At 36.9% G+C, this 17,500-nt stretch overlaps 1 protein-coding gene across 4 annotated transcripts in view; it reads right to left on the reverse strand.

Annotated features, from left to right (window-relative positions):
- Positions 1 to 17,500, reverse strand: part of LOC113799962 (uncharacterized) — a 119,214-nt gene that overhangs the window by 304 nt on the left and 101,410 nt on the right. For all 4 annotated transcript variants that reach the window (XM_070127283.1, XM_070127285.1, XM_070127284.1 and 1 more), the window contains 29 exons: positions 16,792 to 16,994; positions 16,342 to 16,505; positions 15,572 to 15,660; positions 15,107 to 15,288; positions 14,861 to 14,965; positions 14,585 to 14,720; positions 14,018 to 14,155; positions 13,571 to 13,756; positions 13,255 to 13,386; positions 12,157 to 12,292; positions 10,380 to 10,561; positions 9,416 to 9,616; positions 9,090 to 9,270; positions 8,695 to 8,903; positions 8,392 to 8,574; positions 8,105 to 8,253; positions 7,200 to 7,338; positions 6,672 to 6,857; positions 6,122 to 6,255; positions 5,827 to 5,986; positions 5,531 to 5,715; positions 4,928 to 5,193; positions 4,414 to 4,634; positions 4,090 to 4,266; positions 3,565 to 3,807; positions 3,240 to 3,407; positions 2,981 to 3,094; positions 2,602 to 2,758; positions 1 to 2,205 (listed from right to left, as the gene is read on the reverse strand). The exon at positions 1 to 2,205 is cut by the window's left edge and continues 304 nt beyond it. In XM_070127283.1, the coding sequence (XP_069983384.1) occupies positions 2,066 to 2,205; positions 2,602 to 2,758; positions 2,981 to 3,094; positions 3,240 to 3,407; positions 3,565 to 3,807; positions 4,090 to 4,266; positions 4,414 to 4,634; positions 4,928 to 5,193; positions 5,531 to 5,715; positions 5,827 to 5,986; positions 6,122 to 6,255; positions 6,672 to 6,857; positions 7,200 to 7,338; positions 8,105 to 8,253; positions 8,392 to 8,574; positions 8,695 to 8,903; positions 9,090 to 9,270; positions 9,416 to 9,616; positions 10,380 to 10,561; positions 12,157 to 12,292; positions 13,255 to 13,386; positions 13,571 to 13,756; positions 14,018 to 14,155; positions 14,585 to 14,720; positions 14,861 to 14,965; positions 15,107 to 15,288; positions 15,572 to 15,660; positions 16,342 to 16,505; positions 16,792 to 16,994 (4,866 nt within the window). In that variant the 3' untranslated portion in view covers positions 1 to 2,065. The remainder of the gene's footprint in view (positions 2,206 to 2,601; positions 2,759 to 2,980; positions 3,095 to 3,239; positions 3,408 to 3,564; positions 3,808 to 4,089; positions 4,267 to 4,413; positions 4,635 to 4,927; positions 5,194 to 5,530; positions 5,716 to 5,826; positions 5,987 to 6,121; positions 6,256 to 6,671; positions 6,858 to 7,199; positions 7,339 to 8,104; positions 8,254 to 8,391; positions 8,575 to 8,694; positions 8,904 to 9,089; positions 9,271 to 9,415; positions 9,617 to 10,379; positions 10,562 to 12,156; positions 12,293 to 13,254; positions 13,387 to 13,570; positions 13,757 to 14,017; positions 14,156 to 14,584; positions 14,721 to 14,860; positions 14,966 to 15,106; positions 15,289 to 15,571; positions 15,661 to 16,341; positions 16,506 to 16,791; positions 16,995 to 17,500) is intronic.

Here is a 17,500-nt window from a genome sequence, read left to right on the forward strand (position 1 = left end):
TGCTATTGCTTTTTTTCCTATACCTTATTTCAATAACTATAAGATGATTTTCTTGTATAACAAAACACAAAACAATAGAACAGGAAATGTTTCTGTCAACTTTATACAGCTCTGAACATCACATTAACAACATCCAAGATACAGTTAACAATCTAGATGACACCTAAGGACATCAAGAAACTGTCAGTATGTGTACAGTAAAAAAGAAAGAGCTTGTTCGAGGATAAAGCTTGTAAACTCCAATCAACATGCTACTTGACCCTGTATCAATGATCAAGAAGATATGCCGAGTTTACGGACAAACCTTGCAAACTCAATACTTTTACTCACACGTACAAAAACACTGTCTATTCTGTATTCTTATCTACCATTTACCTATGGAAGACCAAGTTTCTCACTGACCAGGCAAAACTATCACATGCAGTTGGCGGAGCTATATTTAGCTCCCTAAACACAGGAGTAAAATTAACGTTTGAGATGGAAATATCTTTAAAATAATTTTCCCAAACAAACCAGTGTTAAGCTAATACAAATACTTGTCTGTATTTTCTCTTCATTTTTTCTTTTTTGTAAATAAAACCCACAAGTATAATAACCATACTTAAAATATAATCTCAGTAACCATCATAAGTTTGCTTTCTAGTTAGAATTAATGCAAAAATTAGTTATAAAGTCTTATTTTCTTCATTTCATATAATACTAGGCAGGAAGTATATCCCTGATAAAATATCTAATGGGACGTGATAGATGCTTTATACCTAAATTACTTAATAAAGTAAGGACGTGTATTTTCCAAATATAACTTCAGATTCAGGAACTGAAATATTAAGCTGAAAGGAAATTGACATACATTAATCAGCCCATAAACTATTAATCTTCTATCCTTAATGGCATCCTAAAAGGCTATCTAAAGGCGTCCCACCACAAAAGTCTACATTCTCACTTCAGTTACATTTAACACAAAGATTAACAAAGAAAAAAGAGAAAAAAAAAAAAATATTCAGCACACCAGATTCATCAACTAACGACAAATTATTTAAGACTAGCTGCTTGTCATTACATGCAGACTCCCTGGATGAGGCAGCCTGGATCAATTCATTCAATAAATGACAAGATTCAACAGCCTACTCAATCAGCAGACTCAGTTGTAAGTCAGTAACAGAATCCCTTCTACCCATTGCAACTCACTCTATTTCTCTATACTACTCCTCTAAGGAAAAAAAACTACTCAAACAATTTTCACCATTATTAGCAATTGAGGATGAGTATGTCATTAACTTAACTATTTATGTAAGAATTATGAAACGTGGAATGTTATCTTTCAACAGTTGTGTGACCATCAATAGAAACTCTCTATATAATTATTTGTCCTTCTCTTTGCTTCAAAAACATTCCATTAGGGATGTCTAAAAAGTATTATTTGAGATTTTTCCTAAAAATATTACTATATTATCTAATATTTCAAAATTGTATGATAATAGATTTGTGCATATTAAAACTTTCTGTAACATTAGAAAGAATCAAACATATAATCAAATAGTATTTGCTTCAAATAATTACAATTCCTTTAATTTTCAATACTGTACATAATATCACACAACACACACTGCACTGTAAATGCAATGTCCTCATTACCTATATGTGTTTAAGCATAAGAAACCATCAAAGCTATAGACAGCATCATGTGCTTCCACATACAATAGCCGTTATCAGTACCATAGCCTAAATAAAATCTCATTTTAATTTACATAATAATGTACCTACTGAATCTCTGAAGTATTGCACAAAAAGTAAAATTACTATATACAACGATAATAGAAGCTGAAGTGTTTATAACTGGTTTCCATTACCCAGGATTCGTTTAATATATGATATGATCCAGGGCAGTGAATCTAGGCTAGGAAACTTCCTTGAACCACAGAAATCATGAGATGGATCACTGAACTCTTAATTTAATAAAATATTTGGACCTCATATATTTCATAAGATTTTTTTTTTATTTTCCTTCTTATTAATGGCGTACAGCCTGCAATGATATGAGTTTTTACACATTCTGAAATTTCTCTTAACCCTTTTGTGTAATTTGGACCACACCACCAGACACTGGGAGGGTTGAAGTCCCCATGAGATAGGCATCTACTTCACGGGCTGCTTGACGGCCTTCGTTGATAGCCCACACAACCAAGGACTGACCACGACGGCAATCTGTAAAAAAAATAAAATAAATAAATAAAAAATGATAATAATAATAATCTTGTAAAATGACAAGCTAGATGAATGCCTGAAACTAAACTATCATTTGGTAAGAAATTCTAACCTGAAAAATTATTATTCTATTAAATAAAACATGAATAAGCACCAACAATTTAAGCACATTGTATAGGTGCACTCACATAAAACAAACGCATGAAATGATGCTAAAGAGTAATAAAACCCATAAGATCAACAAACAAAAATGTAATAAAAAATACCCACATGACAATACAGGAGTGTATTCCCAAAATAAATTTCAACACAAAGATAAACAGAAACTGAGGAAAATCAGTTCACGAAACTAGACACATGCTGTAAAAAAAAGGGAATGAAAACAATGCAACTTACCTCCAGCAGCAAAGACCTTGTCCACAGTTGTAGCATATTTGCCAGGTGGTGTACAGATGTTGGAACGCGGGTCCTGTTCCAACTCAAGCTCGTTGATGATGTACCTCTCGGGCCCAAGGAAACCCATTGCCAGTAGAACCAAATCAGCTTTATATACCTGAAAGAGACAATGGCATAGGAATAGAAAATAATCTTGGCTCCAATTTACACAACTTTTATTAAAAATGAAATCTAGCTTGGTATGATTTACACAGACAAGTTAGCATAAGTATATGGGCCACAGACAAGTTATCACAAGTATATGGGCCACAGACAAGTTAGCATAAGTATATGGGCCACAGACAAATTATCACAAGTATATGGGCCACAGACAAGTTACCTTTTCAGATCCTTCAACCTCTTGCATCTTCCAGCGACCACTCTCATCTTTGGTCCACTCCACTTTGACAGAACGAACACCAGATACCTTGCCATTGCCATCATCCAAGAACTCCTGTTGTTAAAGAAAATCCTCAGTATTTAATCTAGATCCCTATATTAATTGATGATACTACTACTTTTTCTGTGAAAATATTACAAAACAAAAAACTTACTGTCAAATCTACTATACAATACTCTAAACCAATTGCTGAACTTGCCTTTGTGAGTGTATTGTATTCTCTTGGGTCACGGCCAAACTTCAACTTGACTTCTTCATGGCCATAGTCAACCTTGAAAACACGAGGGTATGTGGGCCATGGGTTGTCACGGCCACGAGATGGAGGAGGTTGTGGCAGAATCTCAAATGTGGTGATTGACTTGGCACCCTGCAATACAAGACATAAATAAAAACTGGATTCAACTACCATACTTAGATTTCTCTTGCAGATTGAAAAAATTAAAAAACTACACTAAAACATAAATCAAATGGCAGAAAATTAAAGAAAACTTATTAACACCATTTCCTATTACCACTAAACTCACCTGCCTCAATGAAGTACCAATGCAGTCACAACCAGTGTCACCTCCACCAATAACAATCACGTCCTTGTCCTTGGCTGTTAGGGATGTATGGTCGATCTTGTTGCCCATCTGCTTCTTCTGCCAAGTTTCCAGGAAAGCCATGGCGAAGTGGATGCCTTCCAGCTGCCTGTTGGGGATAGGAAGGTCTCGGGGCCAGGTCGCTCCAAGGCAAAGAAGCACTGCATCAAACTCTTCCTGGAGGTCCTATATGACAGTAAAAGAAAAGGTGTTTGAGGTTTTGAGTCATTTAAAACTCATTTTTAAAAATATATTTGGATAATGGTTCTATGAGCAAGTAACTGACCCATCTATGAGTTATTTGTCTGCTTTATTTTTGAGATTAGTAAAAAGCTCATCTGAGAATACCATGAAGAGCAAGTTTACAAAGCAAGTTAATAAATAAATAATCACATGGCAAACAGGTTATCACATCCCATTCTTTCTATTATCATTGTTATTCATTTTCCTATGGAATCTGAGAAATACCTTAGCAGAAATGTCTTTTCCAACATTGACATTGGTTTTGAAGGTGATGCCTTCCTCTCTCATGAGATCCACTCGTCTCTGGACAACTTCCTTGCTGAGTTTCATGGTAGGGATACCATACTGCAGTAAACCACCAATCCTGTCATTGCGCTCAAACACTGTCACCAGGTGTCCAGCCTTAAAAAAGAAATGGTAGATATATATCAGATATGGTGTCAAGCTATCCACAATTTTGTTTTAAATTTTCTAATTCAATTCCTATATTCTGCTGCATTAACTAATACCAATTGACCTTAGTTTGGTAATAGATCCCAAGCAACTAACCTTATTAAGTTGATGAGCAGCAGCCATACCAGCAGGTCCTGAGCCCACCACAGCCACCTTCTTTCCACTCCTTGTTAATGGAGGCTCTGGCTTGATCCACCCTTGTTCGAAGGCATGGTCAATTATGGAGCACTCAATGTTTTTGATTGTTACTGGCATTTCATTTATGCCCAACACGCACGCTCCTTCACATGGGGCTGGGCAGACTCGGCCAGTGAATTCTAGAGGGAAGGAAGTCCAACAACATGGTTTAGCAAATTTTCATAATTAGAACTTTTTTTTCTCAATTAGGCAAATTTGATAAGGGCCTTTTGTCTTTTGTACACTACAAATTATTTTCTTTTGTTTTAATAAAAATGCAGGCTATACAACAAAATCACTAGACTGCTTCTAAAAAAGAACCCTGTATGACACTAAATACTTATAACTCAAAAATCATTCCATAACTGAAATTAACTTTGATCATGTTTAGAGTCTTTCAGTAGAAATAGAAAAGTAGGTATCTCTGAAGTACCTGGGAAGTTGTTTGTTTGCAAAAGTTGATTCAGTGCTTCTTTCCAGTTATTATTGAAGATCAAGTCATTCCACTTGGGGATAATGTTGCCTAGAGGACAGCCATGAGATGACTGGCAGAAGGGAACTCCACATTCCATGCATCTTGCAGCCTGAACACGGAGACCTCTGCGCACACTGTCCATATTGTAGATTTCATCCCAATCTTTCACCCTCTTTTCAGCAGATCTGTACATGGCTGTCTCACGCTTGTACTTGATGAAGCCCCTGCAGAATCATGTCATGAGACATATTAGTAACAACTGATGCGCCTTTGTGAGAAACTGTTTGCTGTATCATACCTATGGTACCAAGAAAACACTTTCTATTCAACAATTAGACTATGAGGCATAGCACAAAAAAAAAGTTTTTAGTTATATCCAGAGTAACTAACATACTACTAACACACCAATATTTCTCCTTGTCAGTAAGTAGCCTGACAACCAAGATTTAGTACATTTAACACCACTTGCTCATTCACTCACTCACACTCACACCCCTAAATCAAATAAAAACAAATGTCAATCAGTCAATCAATCAATCTAGTGAATTTTAGAGCCTGTACCTAGTTTTGTCGAGGATCTTCTCCAGCCTCTTCTTTTCCATTGTGGCATCAGTGACTGAATCTTCAATGTCACGCACTGATGGCTCTGGCTTGGCTTCAACACGTGGCTTCTCTGGTGCTGGTTGAGCTGCAGCTTCAGCCTCAGCCAGTTGGTTTAGAGCACGCTGGTACTCATATGGGAACACCTGGGGTAATACACAGGAGTATATCAGTATCATAAATGTGTATTTTAAATTTGTATATATAATTTCAAATTTTTCAACCAGAATTTAAAACTTCTTAAATGAATATCGAACCTTGGTAAACTGACTGGCTTGAGCTGGCCAGTCTGTCAGCAGATTAGCAGCCACCTGTGAACCAGTCTTGTCATGGAATTGCCTAAGTAAGTTCTCAACAAATTCCAGGTCATCTTCCTTTTCCAGAGGAAGAAGCTCTACCATCTGAGGGTTGCACTTGCTGTTGCAAAAGAAAGAAAGAGAGAAAAAAGGATGTTAGCCATCAATCAATCACATCTTTAAAGCACTTCAATGTGTAAAGTTCCAAAATAAATCACAGAGAAATATATGCTCATCAAGAAATTGGTATACAAACTTCTTAAAGTCGCCACTCTTGTCCAAGATATAAGCAATGCCACCTGACATCCCAGCAGCAAAGTTACGCCCTGTAGGTCCTAGAATCAACACACGTCCTCCAGTCATGTATTCACAACCATGGTCGCCAACCCCCTGCAAAAAATTAGTGTTTTGAAAATATATATAATGAAGGGTCATATTTACTTTCTGGATAAAGATGATACATTCTTTAAAATCTGTCAGCCCATTCCCAGTTAATCAACTGCTTTGATATATTATATTTGGGTCATAAATTGATTTCCAGTCTGATGACTAGATAACCTACATGCTGGATAAAAAAATATAGGGCTTATAAATCTAATTATGAACACCTATCCACAGAAAAAAAAAAAATCTTAACTTAAATTGGTCTATGCTACTGAAGTTCTGACAAGAATTTCATTATCTTGTATGTAGTTTGCAACTAAAAGCAAATCCTGAAATATACATTATTAATGAAAAGTATATCTTCAATTGGCAAACATTCATCCATGCAAAAGATTATCCTATCTCCAACCAATGCCACTTACCTCAACAACAGCTGTTGCACCAGAGTTGCGGACGCAGAACCTCTCTGCAGCAACTCCTCTGAAGAAGGCAGAACCTTCTGTTGCTCCATAAAGACAGACATTACCAACAATAATGTTATCCTCTGATTTGTAGTCTTCTGGTAAATTCTTCTGAGGATAAATTACCACTTCTCCTCCTGACAGACCCTTGGGGTGAAGGAAAAGGAAAGTGGTACACATTTGTCTGTCTATATTCATGCTTATAAAGTTGTTACATAACCAAAAAGTAAGTCACCTTCCATATTTCATAATCACACTTATAATCAACCCTGTGACTATAATTTAGTTCGGATGATGGAAAGAATGGAGTAGCTACATACATTTTTTGACAGAGAACATATAGCTAACATAATCATATATCATATGATATGAAAGCCTTATTTTAATTCACACATTAAATATTGCACTCTTATGAAGCAAGAGTAAGCATCGATGATTCAAGTAGCAGTAGCAATGATTCCCACAAGTATCAAAACCAGTGACGCCTACCTTTGCCACGTAGTCATTTGAGTCTCCCTCTAGAGTGACAGTCACACCACGGGCCAGGAAGGCACAGAAGCTCTGACCAGCTGATCCTTGAAGGTTAATCACAATGCTGTTGTTTGGAAGACCTTCTTCTCCATACTTCCTGCAGGGAGAAAACAGCAATGAAGCTTGTTTGCAATGTTTAGTTATAATGAATCATGTGACAGGAATATATATATATATTTTTTACTGACATAAGCTTAAATATATCCCATTTCTAAAATACTAAATACAAGGGATACTAGAATTTTCACAAAATCTACTATAATGGCACTGGATATTTACTGAAACAGAAATTAATTCATTAAGGCATAGACGCTATGTAAAACATAATAACCATTAGAACCTTGTTACTTCAATCAAACTACAACCATTTTGTTTTCTTATCAATTTATTTCTTACATAACTAAAATGTGGCACCACACACCACAAACAGCAAAGATAATAGTCCCTGTGCATTAACTGTGTGAGTATGACCAATGTAGTGAGATATTGTATTTATTATTACAAAATTTATGGTAGTTATTTATTTGCATATGTTGGTAGACGTATATATTCAGTCAGAAGTTTTTACATAATTGGTTCCTGATGTCATGCGTGGGCCATGCTCTCATTGTTATTCTCTTGCTGTATTCGAGGGCCTATTTTAAGTTCCACAACTTACTGTGTCATATTTATGCTATATAGTTTTTTTAGTGATACTTGTAACAAGTATAATTTGTAACAAAAATTGTTTTCAGGATTGCCAGTAAATACAGATTGTCTCTATGTTCATAATTCTTGTTTAATAAAACAACATAGACAGACTATCACTCAACTTTATATAAAACTAAAAGAATCTTTATAAAAAAAAAAGAGAGAATACTTACAGTGCAATATGATATGATAGAGTAGACCCAAATGCTCGTACTTCATTATGAATGGTGGTGTTGATGGTCACTGTTTCCAACGACCCATCAAGGACAGGTTGGGCTTCAGCAAGAATAGTCTGGTCAAGGTGATTATCCAGGCCAAAGTCCTATATGGGTAGAAGATACACACCATTGTAAATATAAAAGAAATTTGGCCTAAATATCACATTATATAAAAGGAAAGAGAAAAGAAGAAAAACATTTTAGGATGCATTAGTTCAGCAGCAGTATTTTGTTGGTCTCACCTGAGCAATAGATCCTCCAACAATGTTGACTCCAGGTCTCATGTGAAGAGCATTCTTCAACACTTGTGAGAAATCAAGGAGCTTGGCTTTGTCAGAGCAGGAATCCCGTTTACGCAGCAAGTCTGTACGTCCAATCAATTCTTGGAATTTGCGTACTCCCATGGATGCCATGTGCTCACGAACCTTTCCAAATCATGTTCAAATTAGCAAAGAAATTTCATTGTGGAACTAGACATAATTATTAGCCACCACAAGAATATGCACAGAATTATGTGAACAAGGAAAGTACAATATGATTCTCACCTCTTCTGCCAATAAGAACAAGTAATTGACGACATGCTCTGGTTTTCCCTCAAACTTCTTCCTCAGTACAGGGTCCTGAGTGGCAATGCCGACAGGACAAGTGTTCAGATGACATTTGCGCATCATGGTGCAGCCCATGACAATGAGAGGGGCAGTACTGAAGCCAAACTCATCAGCTCCAAGAAGTGCTGCAATCACCACATCCATACCTGGAGGGGGGTGGGGTGCATTTAATATCATATTCAACATAATCATCTTAGACATTCTATCAAAACTTTTAATTCATCTAATGTAATATGTTAGAACAAAATAGAAGAGAAAAATAAACATATATATCTAATCAGAAGAAAATCATGTATTCTACAATCCTTCATCACACAACAAATGCTACTAACCACAACGAATCTGGCCATCAGCCTGTAAGACGACCCGAGACCTCAAATTGTTAAGCACCAGTGTCTGGTGTGTTTCTGAAATCCCAAGCTCCCATGGGAGTCCAGCACTCTTGATTCCAGTCCAGCTGCTGGCTCCTGTTCCACCATCATGACCAGAAATTGTGATATGCTCAGCTTTACCCTGGAAAAAATAAGACGTGAATCAGTGAATCAAGTAAAAGATCCATCATACCTCAGAGAAAATTTCAAAATTCTTGTATCTTCAATGACTTGAACTTCTATTATTACAATCTCCCAAATAACAGAACAAATATGTGACAGCATACCTTAGCAACACCAGATGCGACAACGCCAACACCAACTTCTGACACAAGCTTTACAGAGATTCGTGCTCTGGGATTGGCACACTTTAAGTCATAAATAAGTTCAGCCAAATCTTCAATACTGTAGATATCGTGGTGGGGAGGCGGGGAGATCAAGCCTACTCCAGGGACAGAGTGACGTGTCTTGGCAATATCTTCAGATACCTGTGAAACAAAACACAGGCACACCAATTAAGGAATTGCAAAATTTCTTGCCTCAGTGTTTACTTTCAGATGCTTCACAGCAATCACATGGCCCAAAATATAGGCATTAGGCTTATGTGAGTAGCTGCTTTGAAGAGTGAACACAAACACTCGTATGTGGTGACAAGACTCTATGCCTCTCCTCTGCAATGCTATTTTCTCTTTTTAAGCATAAGCGTTTTTGTTTTTTTGCCATTTTCCAATGTCCATATCTGTCATTTGATATGATTTATGGTAGCTATTTATTAGCATAAACAGGCAGATGTATATATTCAGATCAGTTTTTACAGATTCCACATCATCTCTTTAGGTAGTCCATAAATCAGTACAATAATAATTACAATAAGTAACATTTAGGTATTTATGTTTTTTTTTTTCTTTGTAATATTCAATTTTCTGCAATACAACATGCAGAGCCTGTCACAGTGGCCAAGCATATGACGCTGAGCAAAGAAATGACGTCCTCCTTGGAGCTGGCATTTTTCCAATCATGGCTCACAGACACCATATTCCACTCTTATCTATCTAAATGCCAAATCAGTCTAATCACCCTCTAAGAGGACTGTGCACTTATGGCAAATTTTTCCAGTCACCTCAGAAATGAAAGAGAGGAATGTAAAAGGGAGAGATTAGGTCATACTACATAAGATCAAGATAAGACCATACCTAATGAATATGAGAAAAGAATGTTTCTTACAGATAACAGAAGCATCAAAATACTTACTTTGTAGCCTGGTAGTTCACCCCCCTCTCCAGGCTTAGCTCCCTGGGCCATCTTGATCTGCAAGTCATCAGCATTGGCCAAGTAAGAGGCTGTGACACCAAAGCGACCAGACGCAACCTGCTTAATGGCCGACCTCTTATTGTTTTCTGGATCTTGGTTGATGTAACGACTGGCGTTTTCTCCTGAGAAAACGAAAGAAATGGCTTTGAGATATATATTATTGCATTATGTTACAAAAAGACAAGGAGGAAGAGGAGGAGGAGGAGGAGGAGGAGGAGGAGGAGGAGGAAGAAGAAGAAGAAGAAGAAGAAGAAGAAGAAGAAGAAGAAGAAGAAGAAGAAGAAGAAGAAGAAGAAGAAGAAGAAGAAGAAGAAGAAGAAGAAGAAGAAGAATAGGAAGACGAAGAAGAAGAAGAAGAGGAGGTGAAGGAGAAAGAGGAGATAGAAGAGGAGGAGGAGGAGGAGGAGGAGAAAGAGGTGGAGATAGGGGAGGAGGAGAAGGAGAAAGAGGAGATAGAAGAGGAGGAGGAGGAGGAGGAGGAGGAGGAGGAGGAGGAGGAGGAGGAGGAGGAGGAGGAGGAGGAGGAGGAGGAGGAGGAGGAGGTGGAGAAGGAGAAAGAGGACATAGAAGAGGAGGAGGAGGAGGGAGAGAAGGAGAAGGAGGTGGAGAAGGAGGAGGAGGAAGGGGAGGAGAAGGAGGAGGAGGTGGAAAAGGAGGAGGAAGAGAAAGAGGGAAGAGGAGTAGGAGGAGGAGGAGGAGGAGGAGGTGGAGGAGGAGGAGGAGGAGGAGGAGGAGGAGGAGGAGGAGGAGGAGGAGGAGGAGGAGGAGGAAGAGAAAGAGGAGGAGAAGAAAGAGGAGATAGAAGAGGAGGAGAAAGAGATAGAAGAGGAAGAGGAGGAGGAGGTGGCAGGAGCAAGGACAGGAGAGGAGAGGAGAGGAAAGACAGAGAAAATGTGTGAATAAAAATAAAAATAAGAAGAAAGGAAGACTACCTAAAAGGCATCTGAGTATGTGAGAACAGGTAGGTAGAAAGTTATGGCATGTAGAGCCAGCCTTTGTCTCTTAATCTTGCTCCAAAGGTTTGCATTTATACCTCAGGTACATGGGTGAGAATGCTATAGCAATACTCCTTCACTACAACCAATTTGGGAGCAGCTTCTCAGAATATACAGGGCCTAACTCCAGCCAATCACAGTCACCAAAGTGAGTCACATCCACATATTCAGCCAATGAGCACATCACATCATCTAAGTGACACCTGGGAAGCGTCAGTCAGACTCCCCCTTGCTGCACGCATGCTAGAATACACTCATTGTCATCATGCCTCCAAAATAAATTTTGTTCATTTTCAAAGGTATTTAGGGTACAAATTGAGGAAATTTGCTATACATTCTTAACAACCCATAAAGAAGCCTTTTGTTTGGTATAATAACAATATATATATATATATATATATATATATATATATATATATATATATATATATATATATATATATATATATATATATATATATATATATATAAAATTTGCCTCTGGGTGAAGAAATATGAGACCCTCATTAAGTGGCAACATTTTTTTTGTTTGTTTTACTTATCATTGCAAAATTTCACAAACAGGTAAGACTTTGAACAGGGGTATTTTTAAAGAAACGGAACAAAATCCATGAAATCATTGCAGAAATAATATCTTTCAAGCCTTCAAACTTGATTATCTAAAAACTAGGTTTTGGTCAATAGGTCTTTGCTATTCTCAATATATTTCATGTACAGCTCACCTCCTTCTCCTGTGTTTGACTTCGCTCCCACACGATTCATAGCAATAGCCAGGGTGGTGTGGGACTCAATGGAGATGGAACCGAAGCTCATGGCACCTGTGGCAAACCTTTTTACAATCTCAGCAGCTGGCTCAACCTGGAGTGAAATTCTTTGTTAAATGAAGTGTGTAAAATATAGTCTACTATTGTGCAACCTTCTCTATAATACCATCAGATTTTATTCCAAAGTAGAAATGGCAAGGTTACACTGATAAATAAAAGCAGGAAGCCTATTCTGATAAACATATTTTTTGTTTTTGTACTTTTTGTGTGCTAATATTACAAGATTTATGCTTATATCATAATTTCTTCGGCATTTAAACTATGTTTTCTTATTCTGCATCCATAAAAGAAAACTCTGGCTGTGCTACTCAAATAAGAAACATCAAGGATGAACGGAAGTCATTGAGACATGAACAAAAAGATATAAAACAAATGAATGACATATAATTCATCTGTATTACATGAACTGAAATGTCTTAACCCTTCCGCAGTAGGCAACACCAGACATGTTTCCAAGAGGGGCCCATGGGTCGTGTGATGTCTTAAGACTTAAAATTGCCTTTAATTTCTTTTCTACGACATATGTCCAGGAGCATTACTTTATGATATGATACCATAGCTTTGATAACAAGCCTTTTATGGAATGCCCTATTCACATAATTGTAAGAGAGACTAACCAATAATTTTAATAAAATGAAAATTGTAGTACAAAGTTGTGCTCTCTAGTGCTGCAGGTGAGTCCAATAGCTCGGGCAACACCATTCTCTCGATGATAAAACATAATACATGAACACAATCATGTATCATATGTACATAACATAATATCTATACACAGTGGCAGAAAAGAGGTAATGATAAGTGAAATTTTTACTTGTATGTTTAGCACGGCATCGGCAGTGTAGCCCTCTAATGATCCCACCTCCTTAAAAGTGCCCAGCCCAGGGCACTTTTTCAGAAATTATAGTGCGCCGCCCAGGGGTTAATTACTTTTCATGCACTGTGATATTGGTCATTTTCATGCATGCCTTCATTTACTGTGATTAAAGATTATCTTACTTCTGAGATATCAATGGGTTTCTCCAGTTTGACCAGTTCCAGCTGTCCACGCAAAGCACAGGCCTTAGTGCTCTCTTGAGATGATTCTTTGAACTTGTCGTATTGGGATTTGTTGTTTGTCCTTGAGGCATCCTGGGAATAAAATTAACATTATAGCCTAAATCTGAATACAGAGGAGTATTTACCAATTAACACTTTTAAGTCATATTATGCAGTTGTGTGTTGTGAAACATGCAATTTAACATGTCAAGATATAGTACCAAATCTTAATCCTTTCCTGTTTTATCTTCAAATAGATTTGTACAAGTGGACAAACCTGCAAATTGGCAATGGAAACAGGGTCATTGATATGCTTCTCTCCTCCACTTCTCCAATGATAGAATCCTGGGTTTCTGAGCACTAACATGTCACATTCACGTTCACCATAGGAGAGCATATGGCGCTCAAGCAGTTCTGTGCCAATGGTCTCGAATGTTACTCCTCCAATGCGGGAAGCTGTGCCCTGATGAAAGAGATAGTACATGTCACATACTGAAATTCATATATCTTTGGAATTCCGTGTAATATGATATCATATGTGTAATAAAATGAAACTGTAGCTTAAATATATGCAGACAAAAGATTAAATTACTCCAGTATATTTCAAATGATTTTGATAATGTGCATATATCTGTGAAGTGGCATACATACATCATATGAAAACTATCAAATGTGCTTTCTATGTCAAAATTCCTAAATCTTAATTCATATAAAGTTATCTTACCTTGAAACATTTGTTGATAACTTCTTCTGAAATGCCAACAGCCTCAAAAATCTGTGCTCCCTTGTATGACTGCAGAGTTGAGATGCCCATTTTGGCCATCACTTTTGACAGACCACGCTCCATTGCTGCACAGTAGTTCTGTTGGAAAGAATGTTAGTATCTATACAAATCTATAATAAAAGTCTTTAATACCGTAGTTCTATTGAAAAGATTTTTGTACTAATAATTCTGAAGTAAACTTTATAGGATAAGATCACTTAAAACTCATTATGCTGAGTTATATGCACTTCTACTTTTGTTGCAAAGAAATAAAGAAATATGACAAACAGGAGAGAAAGAGAAAAAAGACATAAGAGATCAGATATTCTAAAAAGCGCACTGTAAAACACAGAGGTTAAATGTAAAATAAGAGAAATAGTAAATTAAATTAAATCTATCACAGGTTACTAATATCTGATATGTAAATTTGGTAAAATATGAATAGGAGTACATGGTGAATAAATTATAGAAAAGAGAAATAAAAAATAACTAATGAAATACAAATTTACTTCAATCTGATCTCCTCACCTTGAAAATATCAGCTTCCGACATAGATGAGTTGATAACTCCCTCAGAACGCAGAGTGCTCATCGTCTCAAAGACCAAGTATGGACAAATGGCATCTGCTCCATATCCCAGACAAACACACATATGGTGGACTTCCCTGATAGTGAAAAAAAAAAAAAAAAAAAAAAAAAAATTAACAAACACACAACAAAAGAATCACATTGTACATTTAATTCAAGAAATGTCTATCAAATAACACACGCACTAAAATTCAAAGATGAATGTCCTTCCACGAACCTGGCCTCTCCAGTCTCAAGAATAAGTCCCACTTTCATGCGCTGCCTTTCTTCAATCAGGTTGTGGTGAGTGCAGCCTAGTGCCATCAGGGTGCTTACTGGGAGTCTTAAAAACAAATAGAGGGTGTAAATCATTATCAGTCAGAACATATGAATGAAAATTTATGTATGAAATTGTATACATTTTTTCTTTCAATAATTATGAGACTGTGAAAAAATCTAGAAGAAAAAAAGAAATGATACCCACCTTTCAGGACCTGCCATTCTGTCAGACAGAACCAGCAGCTGATACCCATCCCTAGCTGCCTGGCAAGCCTCACTTGCAATGCGATCAAGAGCTGGGATGAGGCCCTCAGATCCCTCAGAGACTGGGTATGTTATGTCAATCACATGAGTGCGCCATCCACGGTAGTTAGTTGCCTTGATCACCTATGTTAGAAAAAAAGTTGGGAATTAAACAATGCTCCTATCATGTCAGGAAAAGCATCCATAGAAAACCAGGCCAACTCTGGTATCAAGGATTTTTATGAATTCATTACCTCAAAACTGAAGAAACTGAGCTGCAATATCTAAGTACAGAGAGAATATAGAATGTATAAGTATTTTGACAAAATTACTACAAATATTCCTACCAAGTTTTTATACACAAACTTTGTTTTTTTTACAGCATTACCTGCATAACAGTTTTTACACAATTAACACATTATTTTACCTCTAGATCTTGGAGAGAAAGAATTGGATTTTTCAGGAAGATTCGATGACACTGCTTTGCACTTGGTTCTAGGATGTTTGCTTCTGGTCCTGTAGATTAACCAGAAATTTGTAATCAGTGTCATGTTTGTTCATCTTTTTCTTTCTTTTCTTTTTTTACTTTTAAGTTTTAATCTTAACCACAGTTACCAATATAGTTTCCTAAGCTATCCCATACAAAAAAAAAAAAAATTATATACCAATATACGTAATGGATCCTTAAGGAAACTTTGCATGTACATCAAATTCTGACTCCTTTTTAAAAATCTTGTAACTGATAGCAAGGGTGTCAAACTCATGGCCTACAGGAGGGTTAAAAATGACCCTGCGGATTTACAGGAAATGCTAGCCTGCAAATTAGAATCATCATCATAAAGGAAAATCCCAAGTATATAATATTATTCCTTTTAAAAACATAATCCTGGGAAATCAGGAAAGTATCCTCTTTGGTCTTCAAGATGGTAACTGAAATGAAAATTGACCCTTGAAAGGTGTTGCGTTTGACATCCCTGACTAAAAGGAACTTGACCAGGCAAAGAACACCACTTTTATATTTCTCTATACAGGATAGAGATAACAGAAGGTAGGGGAATTGCAGTTACAAATCACCTGAACTTTGAAATGACCTAAACAAAGCTGTAACATTCTGTACCAGAAATAATTTCTTGTCTCTATGTGAACTACCCTTAATTTTCACACTACAGAACATAAAAATGCAGAGGCTCTTCTTACCTATGGGGCAGGCCAGAGACATGACAATTCTCTCACGGAATGGATCGATGGGAGGATTGGTCACCTGCGCAAACAACTGTTTAAAGTAGTCGTAGAGCAGAGGCTGGAAATCAGAGAGGCAGGCAAGGGGAGCGTCATTTCCCATTGAGCCTAAAGCTTCCTTCCTGGAAAGGGAGGAGGAAGAATGAAAATGAGATTCTCTTGCTAGGGGAATTTCCTAAACATATATCTTAGCATTAGCTAATGAAGGACAGTCACACACTAATTATAATGTGACAAAAGTGGATAAGAAATTTTCTTACTGAAAAACTTTACAACATACTAACTTTGTATTATTTGGTATGAATTAAGCCAAAGCTTCACTGCAGTAAAAGGCTTTCCATAAAACTTCAATTAAATAAATCACTTTCTACCATTCATCATCACTAGAAGTATATAATGTACACTTACTGAGTGGTCACCATAGGCAGCAGAAGCATGTTGAGGGTCTCAATAGTATAGCCAAATATGCTCAAGCGCCGATCGCCTCCAAAAGTGCGCATCATGGCTCCACTATCGTCGCCATTAACTGTTCCGTTGACATGACTAACTGAGAGTGGGGATTCTGGTGTCAGCTCACCTTCATGGGCAGCATACATATCAGAAAGTGTGAACTGTAATAGATAGATAAAGGGATGTAATCACTATGACACATGCTCTGCAGTGTTTTCAAAAATTGAAAGGCACTGGTTGGCAGCATACTTCCTTTTTTGCTTGGTTAAGTGATCAAAAAAACTCTCAGGAAACTCCACTGCTTCTTGTTATATATACAATTTCTGCTACTTAATAAGATCTATTTCTTTTGTCTATGGGTTGCTGCATAAATTTTAAAAGAATGATATTCCTTGAATGATGTAACTGCCATGACAAAAGAGGATTTTTACTGTATTGGACAACAGAAAAGGTAATGAAGGCATACAGCAAAGTATGCAATAATAAAAAAATCAGTATACAATGATTGTCACATGTACACATTTCTTTCAAAGAAACAGTGTATTTCATCATAAAAAAGCTATGTCAATGTATCTTTCACTGTGCTAAATCAAATTACAGACACTTTTCTTAAGAGACCTTACCATCTACAATCCGAACAAAGCAGCCAAAAAGAACAATGTCTATT

Source organism: Penaeus vannamei, chromosome 11 (assembly GCF_042767895.1).
Source record: "Penaeus vannamei isolate JL-2024 chromosome 11, ASM4276789v1, whole genome shotgun sequence".
Lineage (NCBI taxonomy): Eukaryota > Metazoa > Arthropoda > Malacostraca > Decapoda > Penaeidae > Penaeus > Penaeus vannamei.